The sequence below is a fragment of the Oryctolagus cuniculus genome, chromosome 4, assembly GCF_051225735.1.
Source record: "Oryctolagus cuniculus isolate XC-2025 breed Fujian yellow rabbit chromosome 4, ASM5122573v1, whole genome shotgun sequence".
In the NCBI taxonomy this organism is placed as follows: domain Eukaryota; kingdom Metazoa; phylum Chordata; class Mammalia; order Lagomorpha; family Leporidae; genus Oryctolagus; species Oryctolagus cuniculus.
Genome location: NC_142870.1, coordinates 76,999,388 through 77,018,458, shown reverse-complemented (window position 1 = coordinate 77,018,458; position 19,071 = coordinate 76,999,388). Strand labels below are relative to the sequence as shown.

Below are 19,071 nucleotides of genomic sequence, written 5' to 3'. Positions count from 1 at the left end.
CAGCAGATAGAAGATCTCTCTCTCTCTCTCTCTCTCTCTCTCTGTCTCTCCTTCTACTTATGTCTCTCCCTCTCTCTGGAACTCTGCTTTTCAAATAAATAAATAAATCTTTAAAAGAGAGAGAGAGAACAAATGTGAAATAAAAGAATCAGAACTGAGAAAAGAACTCTTTGGAGGGCTTTTCTGTGAAAAGGAACAGAAAAATGGCTTGATTGCAGGAGGACATGTTGGCTTTTTCTTTTTCATGGTGGGAAAAATTGTGGCATGTTTATATGCTGGTGACAGTGACTCAGTGGAGAGGAAAAATTGATGATATGAGGGAAAGAGGGAAACTAGTGATACATCATATTTGAGTAAGAAAATGGAGATGGGATTTCATGCACAGAAGAGGTTTTAGCCCTGGGGGCAAAGGCAGCCTAAGATTTTAACAGGAGGGAAAGCAGATTATTTGGCATAGATGCAGGGAGCTGTCTAGATATGGAAAGGACAGGTTATAGAAATCCGTTTTGTACTTCTTTTGTTCTAGGAAGCTGTAAGTAAGGATGAGCAAGAGATAGTGGAAATTTAAAAAAGAGGAGGAGTATGAAATAGTTATTTGGGAAAGGAAATGGGTAAACGAGCTATGGAACTGATTGAAGGATTGTTCCAGTAGTACACTGAAATTTGAATGAATCCAATCAGGTTGCATGTGATTTTCCTGAGTTCCACCATCAGCTACCTGGATTGTAAACATGGGAAGGTATATAACTCAGGTTGGAATTTTGTCAAGTGAATACAGTTTGAGAAAGGGACAAAAGAGTGACTCTAATGATATATCATTATGCCTACTTAGAAAAGAAATGAGGCTTTGGGAGTGCAAGAGAGAGCTCTATGAAAGATGTTAGGATCAATTAACTATAGAGTCCTCTGTGATCAGTGATTATTAAAGTTGGAATACTAAATAAGAGTAAACTTGAAAGATGGGAGGTAGTGATCAGAGTCAGAGAGCAATGCTGATACAGAGTATATCCAATGAAATGACAATGCTTACCAGTTTGCTTAGTGGCTATAATAATTATTGAATTGATTGATTTGTTAGGTTCATGACTACAAAGAAGGAACCCCTGAAGAAAAGGCCTACTATATAGAATTGTGGGATGTTGGAGGCTCTGTGGGCAGTGCCAGCAGTGTGAAAAGCACACGAGCAGTATTCTACAACTCTGTAAATGGTAAATTTTTATTTTTACTATATTGTAATGGTCTAAGAGTATAAATCCTCTGACATAAAATGCTGTAACATGCAGGGCTCATCTTAATTTAGAAAAGTTCTAATATACTTACAACTCCAGATTTCAATCTGCATGTCACATCCTAATTTGTGTTTTTAGATGCTAACCATGTAATTCAGAATAGTAAACATCTGCTTGGTCTAAGTCTTTCTGTTTATATTATTGTCATAAACTAAATACTGAAAAATAAAAGTATCTGGAACTTTCAGAATACTCTCTCTTGAGTGTTGAGTTTCTCTGTTCATTTGAATAAGTATAATTGGACCATTAAGAATCCATAGTCGAGTCTGGGAATGGGAGAGGGAGGAGGAGAAGGGGTGGGGGAGTGGGTGGGAGGGAGGGTATGGTGGGAAGAATCATTATATTCCTAAAGTTGTAATTATGAAATGCATGAAGTTTTTATTCCTTAAATAAAAGGTTTCTTTTGGGGGGAAGATAAATAAATAATAAGAAGAAAAAGAATCCCATAGTCTTATGCCAAATATCACAGAGATAGAAAAATTTCTTTCTGTGCCACTTAGAGCTCTGTATAATTATAAAGAAATGCCTAAAGACATTTTTAAAGGTTCAGAAATTTCATCCAGTTTTAGATATTCGAATACTTGAAGGAAATATAGGACATAATTGCAATCCATGAAGTACCTACTCTGTGCCAAAATCACTCAGTTGTGATTTCCTATAGTTTCTTTGTTTATCGTGTCTGTCATTTTTATATTTTTAAACCTTTTTTAAATTGTGAAATATAATTTCAACTTGTCTTTGATTAATATACCAAATGACTTGGCATCTCAACCTTTCCCTCCTGGTAAATGCCATTAGTAGGATCTTATGTGTGCTATGCTTAGATCTCATTCAGTAATTAGGTAAGTATTGCATTTATTCAGTACCTTTGTTCATTATATTCCTCTTTCAATATCTGCACATTTAATAAGGTACTGTGGGTACCACCAAAAGAAGTAGAAAAGGTTCTTGCCATTGGATATATGAATGGTGTCAATTCAGGCTCATGCCCCATTTTGCTCAGAATTCTATCTGAAAGTATCACCATCTAAGAAACAAAACATTCATAAATGAAACAAACCACAGTTATAAAATGATGACATTGATATATGCCAGCATCATGCAAGAAAATACATGATAATAGCCTATTTTAATAGAATGAACTTGTATATAAATGAGAAAAACAGTAAGATAAAACTAAATTAGTGTAAGGTAACTTCTTAGAGAAAAGGAGAGAAGGAAACAAAACCTTGTTAGATTTAGAGTCAAGTGATAAACATGTATGAGTCAAATGATTTGTAAATACATATCTATCTGATCTGGCATAGAGAAGTTTGAAAGCGTAATACCTTTTCTGTTCAGATATTTTTAAGAAAGAGGTAGAATAAAAAGTATAAATAAATAATGCAGATAAAGACCATTCGGCTCCAAGAAACTATGGAATTATGAGTTGCAAACTTACAGAGTGCAAATGAAGAAATCCATCATAATCCATACTTATTTGATTATTTCTTCTATAACTACTATTCATGGGTAGTTTGTCTTCTCCTTTAATATTATTGAAAGAATCACATATATATCCTATATGGGTTTTGCAAATAAAACTGCAATATATTCCAGTTTTTTAAACTTAAAAAAAATGTTGTTTATTAAAAAACTTGTTTCTGTGTTCTTTCACCCTAGTTCTGGTACATTTCTCCTAGTAGAAGTATTCAAGGTTCTTCACTCTGTCTACCATCCTTAATTACCTAAGATACAGCATAAGAATCACCCATTCATATGTACAATCCTTGCTCTCAGTGATAGCTTTCTTCCCTCAGTATCTGACCTCCCCACTGTGGTAAGCTAGGCTAGTAATTATAGAAGGAAACCTATAAATTGTGTCTACTTCTCTCCCTTAAAATTAACAACAGTCTCATCTGCTGTCACTCTGACTTCTTTTATCTGAGCCTCACCTTGCTCTTGCAGCTCATAATCTATGAAGCAAGAACCCTCAGCCCAAATGAAAGAATTAGGAAAAAGATGCTCAAATGAACTCCTTCCTATTCATCTAATAACTAACTTAGACTGTTCTAATCCTTTCTCTCTCCTAACCAAAAATCTCAGTCACAGTTTTGTAGTAGTTATACCACAGAAGTAGGAAAGGGAGAATACCTGCCACTCCTTTGCCCTAAAATAAAATTTTATTCTGTTTTCCTCTAGTCTTTTACTGTCAGATTACTTGAGTGTAATTTCTGGCTACCCCACTTACTATGTGTACTGAGGGCAAGTTACTCAGCTTCTCAGGCTTGATTTCCTCATGTGTGTGATGAAGATAATCATTCTTACCCCCATTGAACTGTTCTGAAAATTAAATTAGATAACATGTGTAAGGCAAAATAGCTGACATATAGGTACTGAATACATATTAGCTATATTCCTTAATGGTAGCTCTTTATTCCTTTTTTTTTTTTTTCTAAATCTGTGCCTTTGATGCCTGTTAGAACCCCTCTTTAAGGAAGGTAGAGGCAATGCAGTTGGATACTGGAGCAGATGTCAAATCTCTACTTAGGAGAAACACCAGGAGAGATAAAGGTTTATCTGAGCTGTTTGGAACAAATCAACTATTAGTTGCATAAACACCTTAGTTACACAGATGGCTTTAAAAATTAAGAAGCCAATTAACCCTACCTCTTCTGCCTTTCTTTTTCAAATTCACATATTATACAACTTAAAGATAGAAAAATTATCAATTTCATGTTTTCTTTCCACAGTAGAATCTGGGTAGTATTGGAAAGAGTTACAAATTTGAAAGCCTAGTCTTTTGACTGATGATATTGTAAGTTCTAGTAGACGTTAAGGCTTTTCTCTTCCATCTTTATTTTAATGTAATTGTCTACTTGGCCTTTCTATCTAGGATCTTAATTGATTCTATTTAATTTTATTTTTGAGATTCATTGCATTTTGTATGTAGTAATTCCTGATGATTCTTTTTTATTTCTGTGGTGTCTGTTATTACATTTTCTTTTTCATCTCTAATTTCATTGATTTGGGTCTTTTCCCTCCTTTTTTTGCTTAGTAGGACCAATGGTGTGTCAATTTTGTTTATTTTTTCAAAAAACCAGCTTTTCGTTTCACTGATGTTTTCTATTTTTTTGTTTCAATTTAGTTGATTTCTTCTCTAATTTGAATTATTTATTTTCCCCTACTAGTTTTCAGTTTGATTTGCTGTTGTCTTTCTAGGTCCTTGTGATGCATTGATAGCTCATTTATTTGGTGCCTTTCCAATTTCTTGATGTAGGCACCAATTGCTATAAACTTCCCTCTTAACACTGCTTTTGCTGTATAACATGTTATGATATGTTGTATTGTCTCATTCGCTTCCAGAATTTTTTTTAATTTCTCTTTTGATTTCTTATATGACTCACTATTCATTCAGGAGAACTTTGTTCCGTCTCCATATGTTTACATATGTTTTAGAGATTCTTGAGTTGTTGATGTCCAGCTTCATTCCATTGTGGTATGAGAAGATGCATGATATGATTTCAATTTTTTTGAATTTGCTGAGACTTGCTTCATGACCTAGCATGTGTTCTATCCTAGAGAAAGTTCCATGCACTGGTGAGAAGAATGTGTATTTTCAATCTGTAGGATGAGAAGTTATGTAGGTATCTGTTAGATGCATTTGATCTATAGTGTCAATTAACTCTGTTGTTTCCTTGCTGATTTTCTGTCTGGTTGATCTGTCCATTACTAGAAGTGGAGTATTGAAATCCCCCATTACTATTCTATTGGATTCTGTGTCTCCCTTTAGATCCATTAACTTTTTTTTTTTTTTTTGACAGGCAGAGTGGACAGTGAGAGAGAGAGAGACAGAGAGAAAGGTCTTCCTTTTGCCATTGGTTCACCCTCCAATGGCCGCCGCGGCCGGTGTGCTGTGGCTGGCGCACCACGCTGATCCGATGGCAGGAGCCAGGTACTTCTCCTGGTCTCCCATGGGGTGCAGGGCCCAAGTACTTGGGCCATCCTCCACTGCACTCCCGGGCCACAGCAGAGAGCTGGCCTGAAAGAGGGGCAACCAGGACAGAATCCAGCGCCCCGACCGTGACTAGAACCTGGTGTGTCAGCGCCGCAAGGCGGAGGATTAGCCTAGTGAGCCGTGGCTAATATTTTAAATATCCAGATGCCCTTTAATTAGGTGCAGATATACTTATAATACTCTTTTCTTCCTGTTGAATTGATCCCTTAATCATTACGTAGTGCCCTTCTTTGTCTCTTTTAACAGTTTTTGTGTTAAAGTCTCGGATATGAAGCCTAGGCAGGGTTTAGTGTCGTTCCTCCATGAAGAGGGGGAGCAACATAATGGTGCCGTGACTCGGATAGGAAACTTAGGAGGGAAGAAGCAGGAAGAAACGGGAAGTGGGAAAATACCGGAGAGAGAGACTAGCAGCCTAGGGAAAAGCCGGACAGAAAGGGTGCCGGAAGAAGCTATTGAAAGCCTAGGTATAGACTCGGATACGGACTATGGGGGGAAGCTGGGAGAAATCTCTAAGGTCGAAAGTGAAAGCTAGAACAAACAGACTCGGATACGGACTGTGGGGAGAAGCCAGGAGAAATGAGGGAGGAATATTGTTGGAAGAAAAGTTAGGAAACATACTGGGTAGAGAAAAATATGTTAGGGAGGATGAAGCTGCGGGGGCAGGCTGAGGCGGAGACGAAAGCTACCTTGGGATTCGTCGAGTCAGCCCGGGGAATAAGGGGCGAAAAGTTAAAACCAGAAGCGGAAACGTAAGCTATAGGTTGAATTCGCCAGGTTAGCCCGGGGAACTTAGATTGAATGCTAGTGGCGGAAACGTAAGCTACGCTGTGTGACTCGCGGAAGCAGCCGCGTGCAGAGAGAGCACGGAGCGTGAATAGATAGGGAACGTGGGGCTGGCGCGAGGCCATGGTGCGGACGCGAAGGGCGTGGAGACCGCGGAGTGCGCGAATAGAAGCCAGGAAGCCGCACAGATGAGAGAAGCGTGGGCTGAAGTGGCTCAGAGCCGGGAAGCCGCCGCCGCGGGGCGAGGCGCCAAGAAGCAACCTCGGGGCGGGCGCCGGGAAGCCGCAGGGATAAGAGAAACAGACATTTAGAAGTAAAATGAGAGAAATAGGAATGCTGGTAGATAGAAGTAAAATAGGAGAGATAGGAATGCCCGGAGATAGAGAAATAGAGAAAAGTAAGGCCTCCCCACAGCACGGCAATGAGAGAGCTTGGATTCGGTCTGCCTGATTAGGGAGGTGGTGAGCACCTGCGGGCGGCTAGCAGCTTATGCGCCGCAGGTCACCGAAGACAGGCACGAATTAACATCAATAAGTCTCCCCACAATACCGCAATGAGAAGGCTTGGATTCGATCTGCCTGATTAGGACGATAAGCACCTGCGGGCGGCTAGCAGCTTATGCGCCGCAGGTCACCGAAGACAGGCACGAATTAACATTAATAAGTCTCCCCACAATACGGCGATGAGAAGGCTTGGATTCGGTTTGCCTGATTGTTAGGGCTTGTAAGCACCTGCAGGCAGTTCTAGCAGAGCAGAGCATGCGCTGCAGGGCACCGAACACAGGCACACATCAGCGCCTAAAAACCTCCTCACAACATGGCGAAGAGAGGATCCGGATTCGGTTTGCCTGATTGATAGGACTTGTAAGCACCTGTGGGCAACTCTAGCAAGCAGAGCAGAGTGTGTGCCGCGGGACACCGAAGACAGGCGCGTATCAACGCCAAAAAAAATAAATAAATAAATAAAAAGAAAAGGGGATCTGTGGGGAGCAACCCGGACTGGACTGAGTTACTGGAATTAAGACTTATTCTATGCATCTGCTCTCCACAATATGGCGCTGGGAGAGGAGAAAACAGCTTCTATGCAGCTGCCTCTTGCCAACTTGAGTGATGACCTCCAGGAGCTGATCCTGCTCCTGATTGGAGGAGAGCAGCATACTCGGCGTGTGGGCAGCCGAGTTGGGATTGGCGGAGGAGGAATATAAAGGAGGAGAGAGACGGCATGCACCAGGAACATCTAAGGGGAACATCTATCTGAAGGAACACCTGTGCAGCCCCCGAGAGAGCCGGCCGGCTGTGTGCCGCTCCCCCGCAGAAGTGGGGAATGTGGCGGGGGAACCGCCCTTCCACGGAGGTGGAAGAGACGGTAGCCAACCCGGGAAGGACCAGCAGCCAACCCGGGAAGGACCAGCAGCCAACCCGGGAAGAACCAGCAGCAAACCCGGGGAGGGCCGAGCAGACGAAAGAACAGCGCAGGGTCCTGTGTCGTTCCTCCACGAAGAGGGGGAGCGACAGTTTCCAATGAGAAGTCAGCTGTGAGTCTAATTGGAGAACCTCTGAAAGTGATCTGGCATTTCTCTTGTGCCAATTTTAGAATTTTTTCTTTATGTTTTACTATGGAGAGTTTGACTACAATGTGTCATGGTGAGGATCTTTTCTGGTCATATCTATTAGGAGTTCCATGTGCTTTCTGTACTTGGACATCCCTTTCTCCAAATTAGGGAAGTTTTCTGTAATTATTTCATTAAAAACACCTTCTAATTCATTCTCTTGGTCCATGCCTTCAGGAACTCCTAAGACCTGGATGTTGGCTTGTTTGATAGTATCCCATAAATCTGTGACACTATTTTTAGTTTTCTTATTTCTTCTTTTTTTGTTTTGTGTGTGTGTGTGTGTTTTTTTTTTTTTTCGTCTGACTTGGAGGAGCCAAGACTCGAACCAGCACCCATATGAGGCCAACACTGCAAGCAGCAGCTTTGCCTGCTATGCCACAGCATTGGCCCCACTTTCAAATAGTTTGATGTTCTTGATTAATGAGGTGATCTGCAGTTAGAACCAGAGATGAAGTAGGAACTCAGAAAATGTTGAATGAAGAATAAGGAAAGACATTCTGAAAATTTAGAATTCTGTTAATTCTTGTGGAATAATAAGAGTTATGTAACTGACAAATTTTATAGTTAATTATTTGTAAGTATTTGTAAAGGACATTTTAAAATAATTGTGTCTGATTTTTGTTAGAGATATTAGAATGCTAGATTCATTAAGCAATCTAATGCTTGCACTTACTGACTTCACTCTGCCAGTTGTGAAATGAAGGGGAATTTTTATGGTATTGATATTATTTTCTCTGATTATTTTAGGTATTATTTTAGTGCATGACTTAACAAATAAGAAGTCATCCCAAAACTTGTATCGTTGGTCACTGGAAGCTCTCAACAGGGATTTGGTACCAACTGGAGTCTTAGTGACAAATGGGTAAGACCAGAATTACTTTATAATTGGTTTGAAATGTTATAGCAATCACAGGAATTTATTCTCCAAAATAATACTTTGCAAGTGTTTGATTTGCAAATATTTTCTCCCATTATATAGCTTATCATTTCATTTTCTTAACAATGTCTGTAACAATGCAATAGTTTTCATTTTGATGAGGTCTTCTAATTTCTCTATTTTTCTCATATGGATTGTGATGTCATTATCATGTCTAACAACTCTCTGCCTAATCCAAGATCCATACACATTTTGTCTTCCACAAATTTATAGTTTTAGGTTTATAATTAGATATTTGACCTAAAGTTAGTTTTGTATGAGATCCATCCTTTCACCAATATCCATCCTTTCACCAATACTTCACTGCCATTATAGTTGCATGATAGTATTAAAATTAGGCAGTGCAGTTCCTTTCACTTTGTTCTTCTACAACATTGCTTAATCGTTCCATAAAAATTTGAGGATCAACTTGTCTAAATCAACAAAAACTCTACTTGGATTTTGATTGAAATTGCATCAAATTTGTAGGTCAAATCAGGGAAAATTTTTTTTAACTTTTATTTAATGAATATAAATTTCCAAAGTACAGCTTATGGATTACAATGGCTTCCCCCCCATAACGTCCCTCCCACCCGCAACCCTCCCCTCTCCCACTCCCTCTCCCCTTCCATTCACATCAAGATTCATTTTCGATTCTCTTTATCTACAGAAGATCAGTTTAGCATACATTAAGTAAAGATTTCAACAGTTTGCTCCCACACAGAAACATAAAGTGAAAAATAATAGATGATTTTTTAAATGATGATGAAATCAGATCAGACCTATTGTCATGTTTAATCCCAGTGAGAGTCAAGTTGGGAATTGATAATTTCTTCTTCTATTTTTTTTTTTTTTACAGAAGATCAGTTTAGTATACATTAAGTAAAGATTTCAACAGTTTGCACCCCCATAGAAACACAAAGTGAAATATACTATTTGAGTACTCGTTATAGCATTAAGTCTCAATGTACAGCACGCTAAGGACAGAGATCCTACATGAGAAGTAAGTGCACAGTGACTCCTGTTGTTGACTTTACAAATTGACACTCTTGTTTATGGCCTCAGTAATCTCCCCATGCTCCAGTCATGAGTTTCCAAGGCTATGGAAGCCCCTTGAGTTCTCCGACTCTTATCTTGTTTAGACAAGGTCATAGTCAAAGTGGAGGTTCTCTCCTCCCTTCAGAGAAAGGTACCTCCTTCTTTGAAGACCTGTTCTTTCCACTGGGATCTCACTCACAGAGATCTTTCATTTAGGTTTTTTTTTTTTTTTTTTTTTTTTTTTTTTTTTTTTTTTTTTTTTTTTTGCCTGAGTGTCTTGGCTTTCCATGCCTGAAATACTCTCTTGGGCTTTTCAGCCAGATCAGAATGCCTTTAGGGCTGATTCTGAGGCCAGAGTGCTGTTTAGGACATCCGCCATTCTATGAGTCTGCTGAGTATCTCACTTCCCATGTTGGATCACTCTCCCCATTATTTATTCTATCGGTTAGTATTAGCAGGTACTAGATTTGTTTATGTGCTCCTTTTGACTCTTAGTCCTTTCATTATGATCAATTGTGAACTGAAATTGATCACTTGGACTAGTGAGATGGCATTGGTACATGCCACCTTCATGGGATTGAATTGGAGTCCCCTGGTATGTTTCTAACTATACCATTTGGGGCAAGTCAGCCTGAGTATGTCCCAAATTGTACATCTCTTCCCTCTCTTATTCCCACTCTTATGTTTAACAGGGATCACATTTCAGTTAAATTTCAACACTTAAGAATAACTGTGTATTAATTACAGAATTAAACCAGTCATATTAAGTAGAGCAGACAAAAAAAACTACTAAGAGGGATAATGTATTAAGTTGTTCATTAACAGTCAGGGCTATGCTGATCAAGTCACCGTTTCTCATAGTGTCCATTTCACTTCAACAGGTTTCCTTTTTGGTGTTCAGTCAGTTGTCACCAATCAGGGAGAACATATGGTATTTGTCCCTTTGGGACTGGCTTATTTCACTCAGCATGATGTGTTCCAGATTCCTCCATTTTGTTGCAAATGACTGGATTTTGTTGTTTCTTACTGCGGTATAGTATTCTAAAGAGTACATATCCCATAATTTCTTTATCCAGTCTACCGTTGATGGGCATTTAGGTTGGTTCCAGGTCTTGGCTATTGTGAATTGTGCTGCAATAAACATTAGGGTGCAGACTGCTTTTTTGTTTGCCAATTTAAATTCCTTTGGGTAAATCCCAAGGAGTGGGATGGCTGGGTCGAATGGTAGGGTTATATTCAGGTTTCTGAGGAATCTCCAGACTGACTTCCATAGTGGCTTAACCAGTTTGCATTCCCACCAACAGTGGGTTAGTGTCCCTTTTTCCCCACATCCTCGCCAGCATCTGTTGTTGGTAGATTTCTGTATGTGAGCCATTCTAACCGGGGTGAGGTGAAATCTCATTGTGGCTTTGATTTGCATTTCCCTGATTGCTAGTGACCTTGAACATTTTTTCATGTGTCTGTTGGCCATTTGGATTTCCTCTTTTGAAAAATGTCTATTGAGGTCCTTGGCCCATCTCTTAAGTGGGTTGTTAGTTTTGTTTTTGTGGAGTTTCTTGATCTGTTTGTGCAAATCAGGGAAAATTGACACTTATTGTGTGGTATCTTCTAATTCATGAACACAATATTTCTCTCCATTTCATTTAGATCCTCTTAGATTTCTTTTATAAGTATCAGCATAGTTTTATGCATACAAATCCTATATATTTTTAGAAGTTTATACCAAAGTACATATTTTAAAGCTATTATGAATGATATTTTTAAATACCAGCTTCAAATTGTTCATTGCTAGTAGTATAAAGTAATAAAGTTGATTTTGAGTACCAATCTTGAATCCTGTGACCAGAGTATTGTAGTAGAATCCTTAGGATGTTCCACTAAGACAGGTTTATTTCCTTCTTTTCAATCTGTGTGCCTGTAGTCTTACTTATTGACTTATTGTACTAACTATGACTTCTAGTGTGGTACTAAATAGAATTGATGGAATTAAACATCTTGTTCCTGATATAGGCTTCTGTTGATATCATTTATCATTTGAAGAAGAAACTCTCCTTCTATCTCTAAGGTACTGCTAGCTTTGTCATGCATGTTAAGTTTTATGAGAAGTTTTTTTTGTATCAATTGATATGGACATGTGGATTTCTTCTTTAGACTGTTAGTGCGGTGTATTAGATTGATTGATTTTAAAATATAAAACCAACCTTCTATTTCTTGGCCATGTTTTATTATTCATTTATATTTTTCTGGATTTGATTTGCTAATATTTTCTTGAGAATTTTTGGCATGTTCATGAAGGTTACAGGAGGACTGCAGATTTTGTCCTTCTAATGCCATTGATTGGTTTTGGTGTGAGGATTATATTGGTCTCATAGAATAAATGGGAAATATCACTTCCTCATCTCTTTTCTTGAAGAGATTGTATATTTGTTGTTACTTCTTCCTTGAATGCTTGGTAGAATTTACCAGTGGGCCCTTGGAGACTTAAGATTTCTTATTTTAAAGGTATTTATTACAAATTCAGTTTCATATTAGTAGTAACTGTAAGAGTATTCAAGTTGTCTGTTGCATTTTGAGTCAGCTTTGGTAGTCTATTTTTTGAGGAATTTCATTTAAGTTATTGAATTTATGTGACTAGAGTTGTTTATAGTATTTGTGTTTTAACCTTTAATATCTACATAGTCTGTAGTGATAATACCATTTTTTATTCCTGATTTTTGGTAATTTTTGTCCTCTCTGCTTTTTGATCAGACTTGCTGGGGGTTTACTAATTTAATGGGTCTTTTCCAAAAAAGCTTTAGTTTCTTAAATTTCTCTCTATTGTTTTTCTGTATACAATTTAATTGATTTCTGCTCTTGTTTCCTTCCTTTTTACATTGCATTTACTTTGTTCTCTTTATGGTTTTGTAAGATACAACCTTAGATTAATAGCTGGAGACCTTTCCTCTTTGCTAATGTAAGCATTTAGTGCTATCAAATTCCCCTTCTAAAACTGCTTAAGCTGCATCCCACAAGTTTTTGTTTTATTTTCAAATTAATTTAGCTCAAAATACTTTCTAATATTCCTTGGTATTTCCTCATAGACTATTTAGAAGTATGTTGCTTAGTTTTCAAGTATTCAGAGATTTTCCTTTTACCTTCTGTTGATTTCTAGTTTAGTGTCATTATGACCCAAGAACATATTTTGTGTGATTTCAGTTTTTTTTATATTTGTATGCCACCAAATGATTGATATGGGACTGAGTGTTGGTCTCTGTTGACTAAGTTCTCAACATCTTTGGTATACTAATTAGGATCAGATGCATGCATGCACAATTTTGAGAATGACTCCAGGGGTTCATGAGCTGCTTTATGGAGATGCCTTCTCAAACTCCACCCTCTTTACAATCTCCCCAAAACTTTGCAGTTTGCTGAGCCCTCATTGTTCGTCCTCTGGATCAATAAAACAAAAAGCTGGGGGTTTAGTTACCTTCTGCATCATGTGCTTGTGCAACTGTGCCCATGTCCAGGGTGAAAATGAAAAGAATACAATGAAAAGAATACTCCTAAAAGCAATTAGAGTTGGCCCCACCCTCTTGGAATTACAACTCCGCCAATCAGAAAGATTTCCCTTTCTCTGTAATTCCTTAGCATTCCTTTTTTATTACAGCATCTTCTACCATCATGAAATTGCCCGAAGATTGGCTTTTGAGAAAAGGATTAATATACTGAATTTTCATACTGTCTCCAATCATTCAGAATCCCCTTGTCTTGCTCCTTAAATCAGAACTATCAAACTTCTTCTACAGTTCTCTGCCTACACAATGACCACTTTTGGGTTTGAAGCTACATTGCATTCTGAAAGGTGATATGGAAGGAAAACAAAATCATAAACTCACTGTTGGTTCAATGATACTTAAATTCTGGTCTTCTTCCTTAATGGGCCTGCTACTGTTTAGCCTGCTTCATACTTTCTGTCCAGGTTTTATGGTTGCATTCACTGGGAAAGACAGTGTAGAGTTTCCTACTTCCATCTCACTGAGTACAGAACCCCATCTCCCATTTTTTGACTGAAGAAAGTCTTTTGTGGATTTTTATTTTCTATGTGGAGGTCTGATTGTTTTGTGAAACCTAAATGTAGTGTAAGTTTGACTGTGTACATCTGTATTCCTGGATGACCTCCAAAAGAATAAACATAACTAAATTAAAAGCTTTATTTCAAAATCAAATAGATATTTCCTATTTCGTATCTCAATTCCTTTCGTCATTGATATCTTCATCAGTCTAGCTTTTGTATAACTGTTTTCTATTGAAATTATTACTGCTCAAGAACTTTATTTGTAAATTTAGGGTTGAGACAATGTATTCATATCAGAAAGAAATATGCATTGGTGTCAAGGAATTTAAGGTGGCAATACCAATTAAAGTTACAATCACATTTTGACCAAGCAGCTTCATTTTGATCTATAAATGAATCTACAAATGTATTAAGCAACATTAATGCATCAGTGCTTCATCGACATCATTTGTAACAGCAAGATTTGAAACAATCCTAATGTCCACCAATAGAAGATTCATTAAATAAATAGCAGTATGTCCATATACTAAAGTTCTAGTCAACATTTGCAAAATAATCAAGTAGACCTCCATGTATTAAAAAAGATCTATTGTTAGGTTTAAAAAGTCAAGGTGCAAAGATTATGTATCATATACCTCCTATTGTGTAAAAAAGGAGAGAAATAAGAACATATACTTAGCTGTGGCCAGGGAGTGCAGTGGAGGATGGCTTCTGGTTCCTGCCATCGGATCAGCGCGGTGCGCCGGCCGCAGCGCGCCGGCCGCGGCGGCCATTGGAGGGTGAACCAACGGCAAAGGAAGACCTTTCTCTCTGTCTGTCTGTCTCTCTCACTGTCCACTCTGCCTGTCAAAAAAAAAAAAAGAACATATACTTATATAAAGATCAGTGGAAGAATAAATAAACTTTAAAAAGTTACCTATAGGAGGCCAACGAAAATGGGTGTAGGGATAAGGGTAGAAACAAGACTGCTTTTGTCAGGTTAAGTTTTGAACCATATAAAAAGATCTAACTAAGTTGTATGTGTTTTTCACCTAATATAATTTTTAAATTTTCATTGCACAAAATTTCAAACATATACAAATATAAAGAATAGAAAATGAATCCACATATACTTGTCACTTGGTTTCAACAACTGTCAACATATGGCTAGTCTTGCTTCTTCTGTACCCATCCCACTCTGCATCTTCTTCTACCTTGAACTAGATTATTTTGAGGCAAATGTTAGAAAATTACTTCATATATCATACATACTTTAATATGTAACCTTAAAAGATAAGGATGTTTAAAACATAGCGAATATATAATTATCACACCTAAAATGGAACAATAATCCTTTAATAAGTAAATATTATTTTAATTTCCTCAGTTGATTCATAAATATTACAATTGATTTTTCTAAAACAGTATTTAAGTTGCAGGTTCCACTTCCTTTTTTTTTTTTTTTTGGTCATAGTTTATTTGTGGGAAAAGATGGCTTGCCTTGTACAGTATCTTGTATTCTAGATTTTCCTCAATATATCTCTATAGTGTCTCTTAAACTTGGTTCCTGATTCCTACATCTTCTCTAAAGCAGAAGTTAAATATAATGGGCTTGAAAGTTGCAGGGGTTTTTGTTTTTCCAAAAATAGGGCTGTACATAAAATAGGATACTTAGTTGTCTATGTCTTTGTGATATTAAAGACTGATCAACTTTATCCATCCACGATAAAGCTGTCTCATCAACTTTTCACTTAATGGTTAAAAAATTTCAAGATCACATTTCAAATTGGATGTAAGATGTTATGAAAGAAAGGAAACCATAAGCTAAAAAGATGTACGCATTATATATGTTAATATGTAATTGTACAATTCTGTGACAGACATGTATTGTATCGAAGATGATGTTTAGAGGTATATGTGCAGTGTTTTTCATGTGAGACAGAATTAGTGAGTGTAGGAGAAAGTAACTGTCCTAAAGGAAGATACTCTTAAAACCTTATTCTCAGATCCATCAGATTTCAGTTTTGGATCATGTCTCCTAAATCAATGTTGATATTGGTAAGAAAAATCAAAGGCCTTGAACTCCTGCTATTATTGGGTTTGATGAATTAAATGAAGTGTTAATATTTCGATGAGATAGATTACATAGTTCAAAACAGTTGTGTTTCAGTCCTGAACAGTAGCTGAGTCTCTGTAAGATATAAAGATTATAGTGCAAGGTATAAAGATTTAGTAACTTTGCCCCCTACCTCAATTTAGCTTACTCAAAAAGAAAGAAAAGTAGTGTCAAAGGAAGAAAAATAGACATGCTTGACTGGGTTGTATTGACTGGATTTTGCAGTATTGATTTAGTGTCATAAATTGGGCAAAATCATATTTAATATGTGTGATAAATTCAGCTTATAACATTTCAGAAATTCAAATTATTCTAAATCTGAAGAAAATTTAAATTAATTTAACAACAATGGGTTTTATGTTCCTTGCAGTAATGAAAACTATTATTTACATCACCAGTCTATCCTTTGGGTATAGAAAAGAGGATTCTAGTGGTCAGTGATCCAAGGCCACTAACCCCAAATAATTCTTACTGCCTATCCTCTGCCTTCCTTGGCTCTTGTGTCATTGCAAGTAATTGTTTCTACTAAATTATTTCCTTTTACCATTCATTTTGCATTTCAGCAGTTTCAATTTCCAATTGTTTAATCCATCTGTCCCCAGGCGGTAGTATCATCTATATTCGATGTGTTCTAGTTTTCAGCTTCCCTAGTTCTTATTTTCCTGAAATGATATGTTCTTTATTATTCATAGTCACAAGTGTGTATGGGAGATATAGAGCTTAGGTATACCGCCAAAAGGTACCCAGAAGCTTGCTGTTTTCCCCTCTGGCAAAAGGTTTGAGTGTCATCTGTACTCCTGGTTTTTCTCTGAGTAGTTTAAATCTATTTTCTGCTTTTACACTGAAAAATTTCTGAGCTGTTAGTGTTAGTTGACAGGGCTTTGAGGGAAGTCAAGTCAATTATCATTTTTTGGTGGGTACACAGTTGTTCAAGTAGTCTATTATAAAGACAGTAATAGTAACAGTTCCACAAGTAATAGGGTGGGGCAGACTTGTGACACAGCAGTTAAAATGCCCCTTGGAACATCTGCATCTCAAATCACAGAGTCTAGGTTTGAGTCCTGGCTCCGGTTCCAATCCAACTTTCTGCCCATATATACCCTGGAAGGTTCAAGTACTTGGATCCCTGTTAACCCATGTCGGAGAATCGGATGAAATTCTAGCTTCCTGGCTTTTGCCTGCCTGGCCCAACATAAGCTGTTGCATCATTTGGGAAGTGAATCAGTGGCTGTTCCTCTTTCAAATAAATAAAAATAAAAATGAATTAAACTTTAAAAAATGAAAAATAAAGGCACAGTGAAGCAAATTTTGAGTTTTAGATGAATGGTTGGAACATGATAGATGGTGAGAATAGATTAACAAATGAACAAATAGAAATCAGTTAATTATCAGTACAATAGTATAGTATAGTTGCACTTATATATTACACATCTATATGGTAAATGTAAATTCTGTTCACTTCTTCATTATTATTTATCACAGGGATTATGACCGGGAACAGTTTGCTGATAACCAAATCCCACTGTTGGTAATAGGAACTAAACTGGACCAGATTCATGAAACCAAGCGCCATGAAGTTTTAACTAGGACTGCTTTCCTGGCTGAGGATTTCATTGCAGAGGAGATAAATTTGGTGTGTATTTTAACTAATGGGTGTTTGTATTATTATCTGGTAACAGCAAAACCAAAGACGTGTTCCAGTCATGTATTCTAGTGAAAGAAATATATGCTTAAAGTCAGATTATTTGGGTTCTAGTCCAAAATGTAATCAAGATTGCAATCAACTTAGCTAGACAATCAGATGGGCATAGTCTTTGAATTTGTAATATGTTGGAATGTTAAAGCCTTATTCTATAAATAATGTAAGTCATGGGCTTTTTCTTTTTTTATTTTTTAAAGAAAGCTTTTATTTAATGAACACAAATTTCATAGGTACAGCTTTAGGGATATAGCGGTTATTCCCACCCTCCCACCCCCATTCCCATCCCACCTCCTACTCCCTCTCCCATCCCATTCTTCATTAAGATTCATTTTTTAATTAACTTTATATACAGAAGACCGACTCTATACTGAGTAAAGATTTCCACAATTTGCACCCACACAGACACACAAAGTATAAAGTACTGTTTGAAAACAAGATTTATAGTTCGGCCGGTGCCGCAGCTCACTAGGCTAATCCTCCGCCTTGCGGCGCCGGCACACTGGGTTCTAGTCCCGGTCGGGGCACCAGATTCTGTCCCGGTTGCCCCTCTTCCAGGCCAGCTCTCTGCTGTGGCCCGGGAGTGCAGTGGAGGATGGCCCAAGCACTTGGGCCCTGCACCCCATGGGAGACCAGGAGAAGCACCTGGCTCCTGCCATCGGATCAGCGCGGTGCGCCGGCCGCAGCGCGCCAGCCGCGGCGGCCATTGGAGGGTGAACCAACGGCAAAAGGAAGACCTTTCTCTCTGTCTCTCTCTCACTGTCCACTCTGCCTGTCAAAAAAAAAAAAAAAAAAAAAAAAGATTTACAGTTAATTCTCATTAACAACTCCTTAAGAACAGAGGTCCTAAATGGAGAGTAAGTACATAGTGATTCCTGTTGTTGGTTTAACAATTGACACTCTTATTTATGATGTCATTGATCATCCGAGGCTCTTGTCATGAGCTGCCAAGGCTATGGAAGCCTTTTGAGGCCACAAACTGCTTCAGGGCCATAAGCAAAGTGGAAGTTCTCTCCTCCCTTCAGAGAAAAATATATCCTTCTTTGATGGCCCATTCTTTCCACTGAGATCTCATTCACAGAGATCTTTCATGCAGATCGTTTTTTGCCAGTGTCTTGGCTTTCTATGTCTGAAAGCCATGGGCTTTTCAGCCAGGTCCAAATGCCTTAAGGGCTGATTCTGAAGTCAGAGTGCTATTTAGGGCGTGTGTCATTCTATGAGTCTGCTGTGTGGACTGCTTCCCATGTTTTAATATTCTCTCCTTTTTAATTCTATCTGTTGTTATTACCAGACACTTGTACTTATTTATGTGATCCCTTTAACACTTAATCCTATCTATATGATCAGTTACACACTTAATATGATCACTTTAACATGTAAGGTAGCATTAGTACCTTAAGAAGACTTCTTAAAGTCACAACAAAAGTAATTAAACTGATTAAGGTGACACTATACCTTGATGATTCTTACTTTTAAGAAACGTCTTTGGGCTGGTACTGTGGCTTGGTGTGTAGGGCTGCTGCTTGCAGTGCCAGCATCCCAGGAGGGTGCCTATTTGAGTTGTAGCTACTCTACTTCTGGTCCTGCT

The 19,071-nt window shown here is 37.9% G+C and overlaps 1 protein-coding gene across 3 annotated transcripts in view; it reads left to right on the top strand.

Moving 5' to 3' along the window:
* RABL3 (RAB, member of RAS oncogene family like 3) overlaps positions 1 to 19,071 on the top strand; it is a 57,064-nt gene that overhangs the window by 24,748 nt on the left and 13,245 nt on the right. Inside the window, exons 3-5 of one of the 3 annotated variants that reach the window (XM_002716648.6) lie at positions 1,079 to 1,208; positions 8,429 to 8,543; positions 17,267 to 17,417. In XM_002716648.6, the coding sequence (XP_002716694.6) occupies positions 1,079 to 1,208; positions 8,429 to 8,543; positions 17,267 to 17,417 (396 nt within the window). The remainder of the gene's footprint in view (positions 1 to 1,078; positions 1,209 to 8,428; positions 8,544 to 17,266; positions 17,418 to 19,071) is intronic. The other 2 variants (XR_016233132.1, XM_089331764.1) reach the window with 2 other exon arrangements.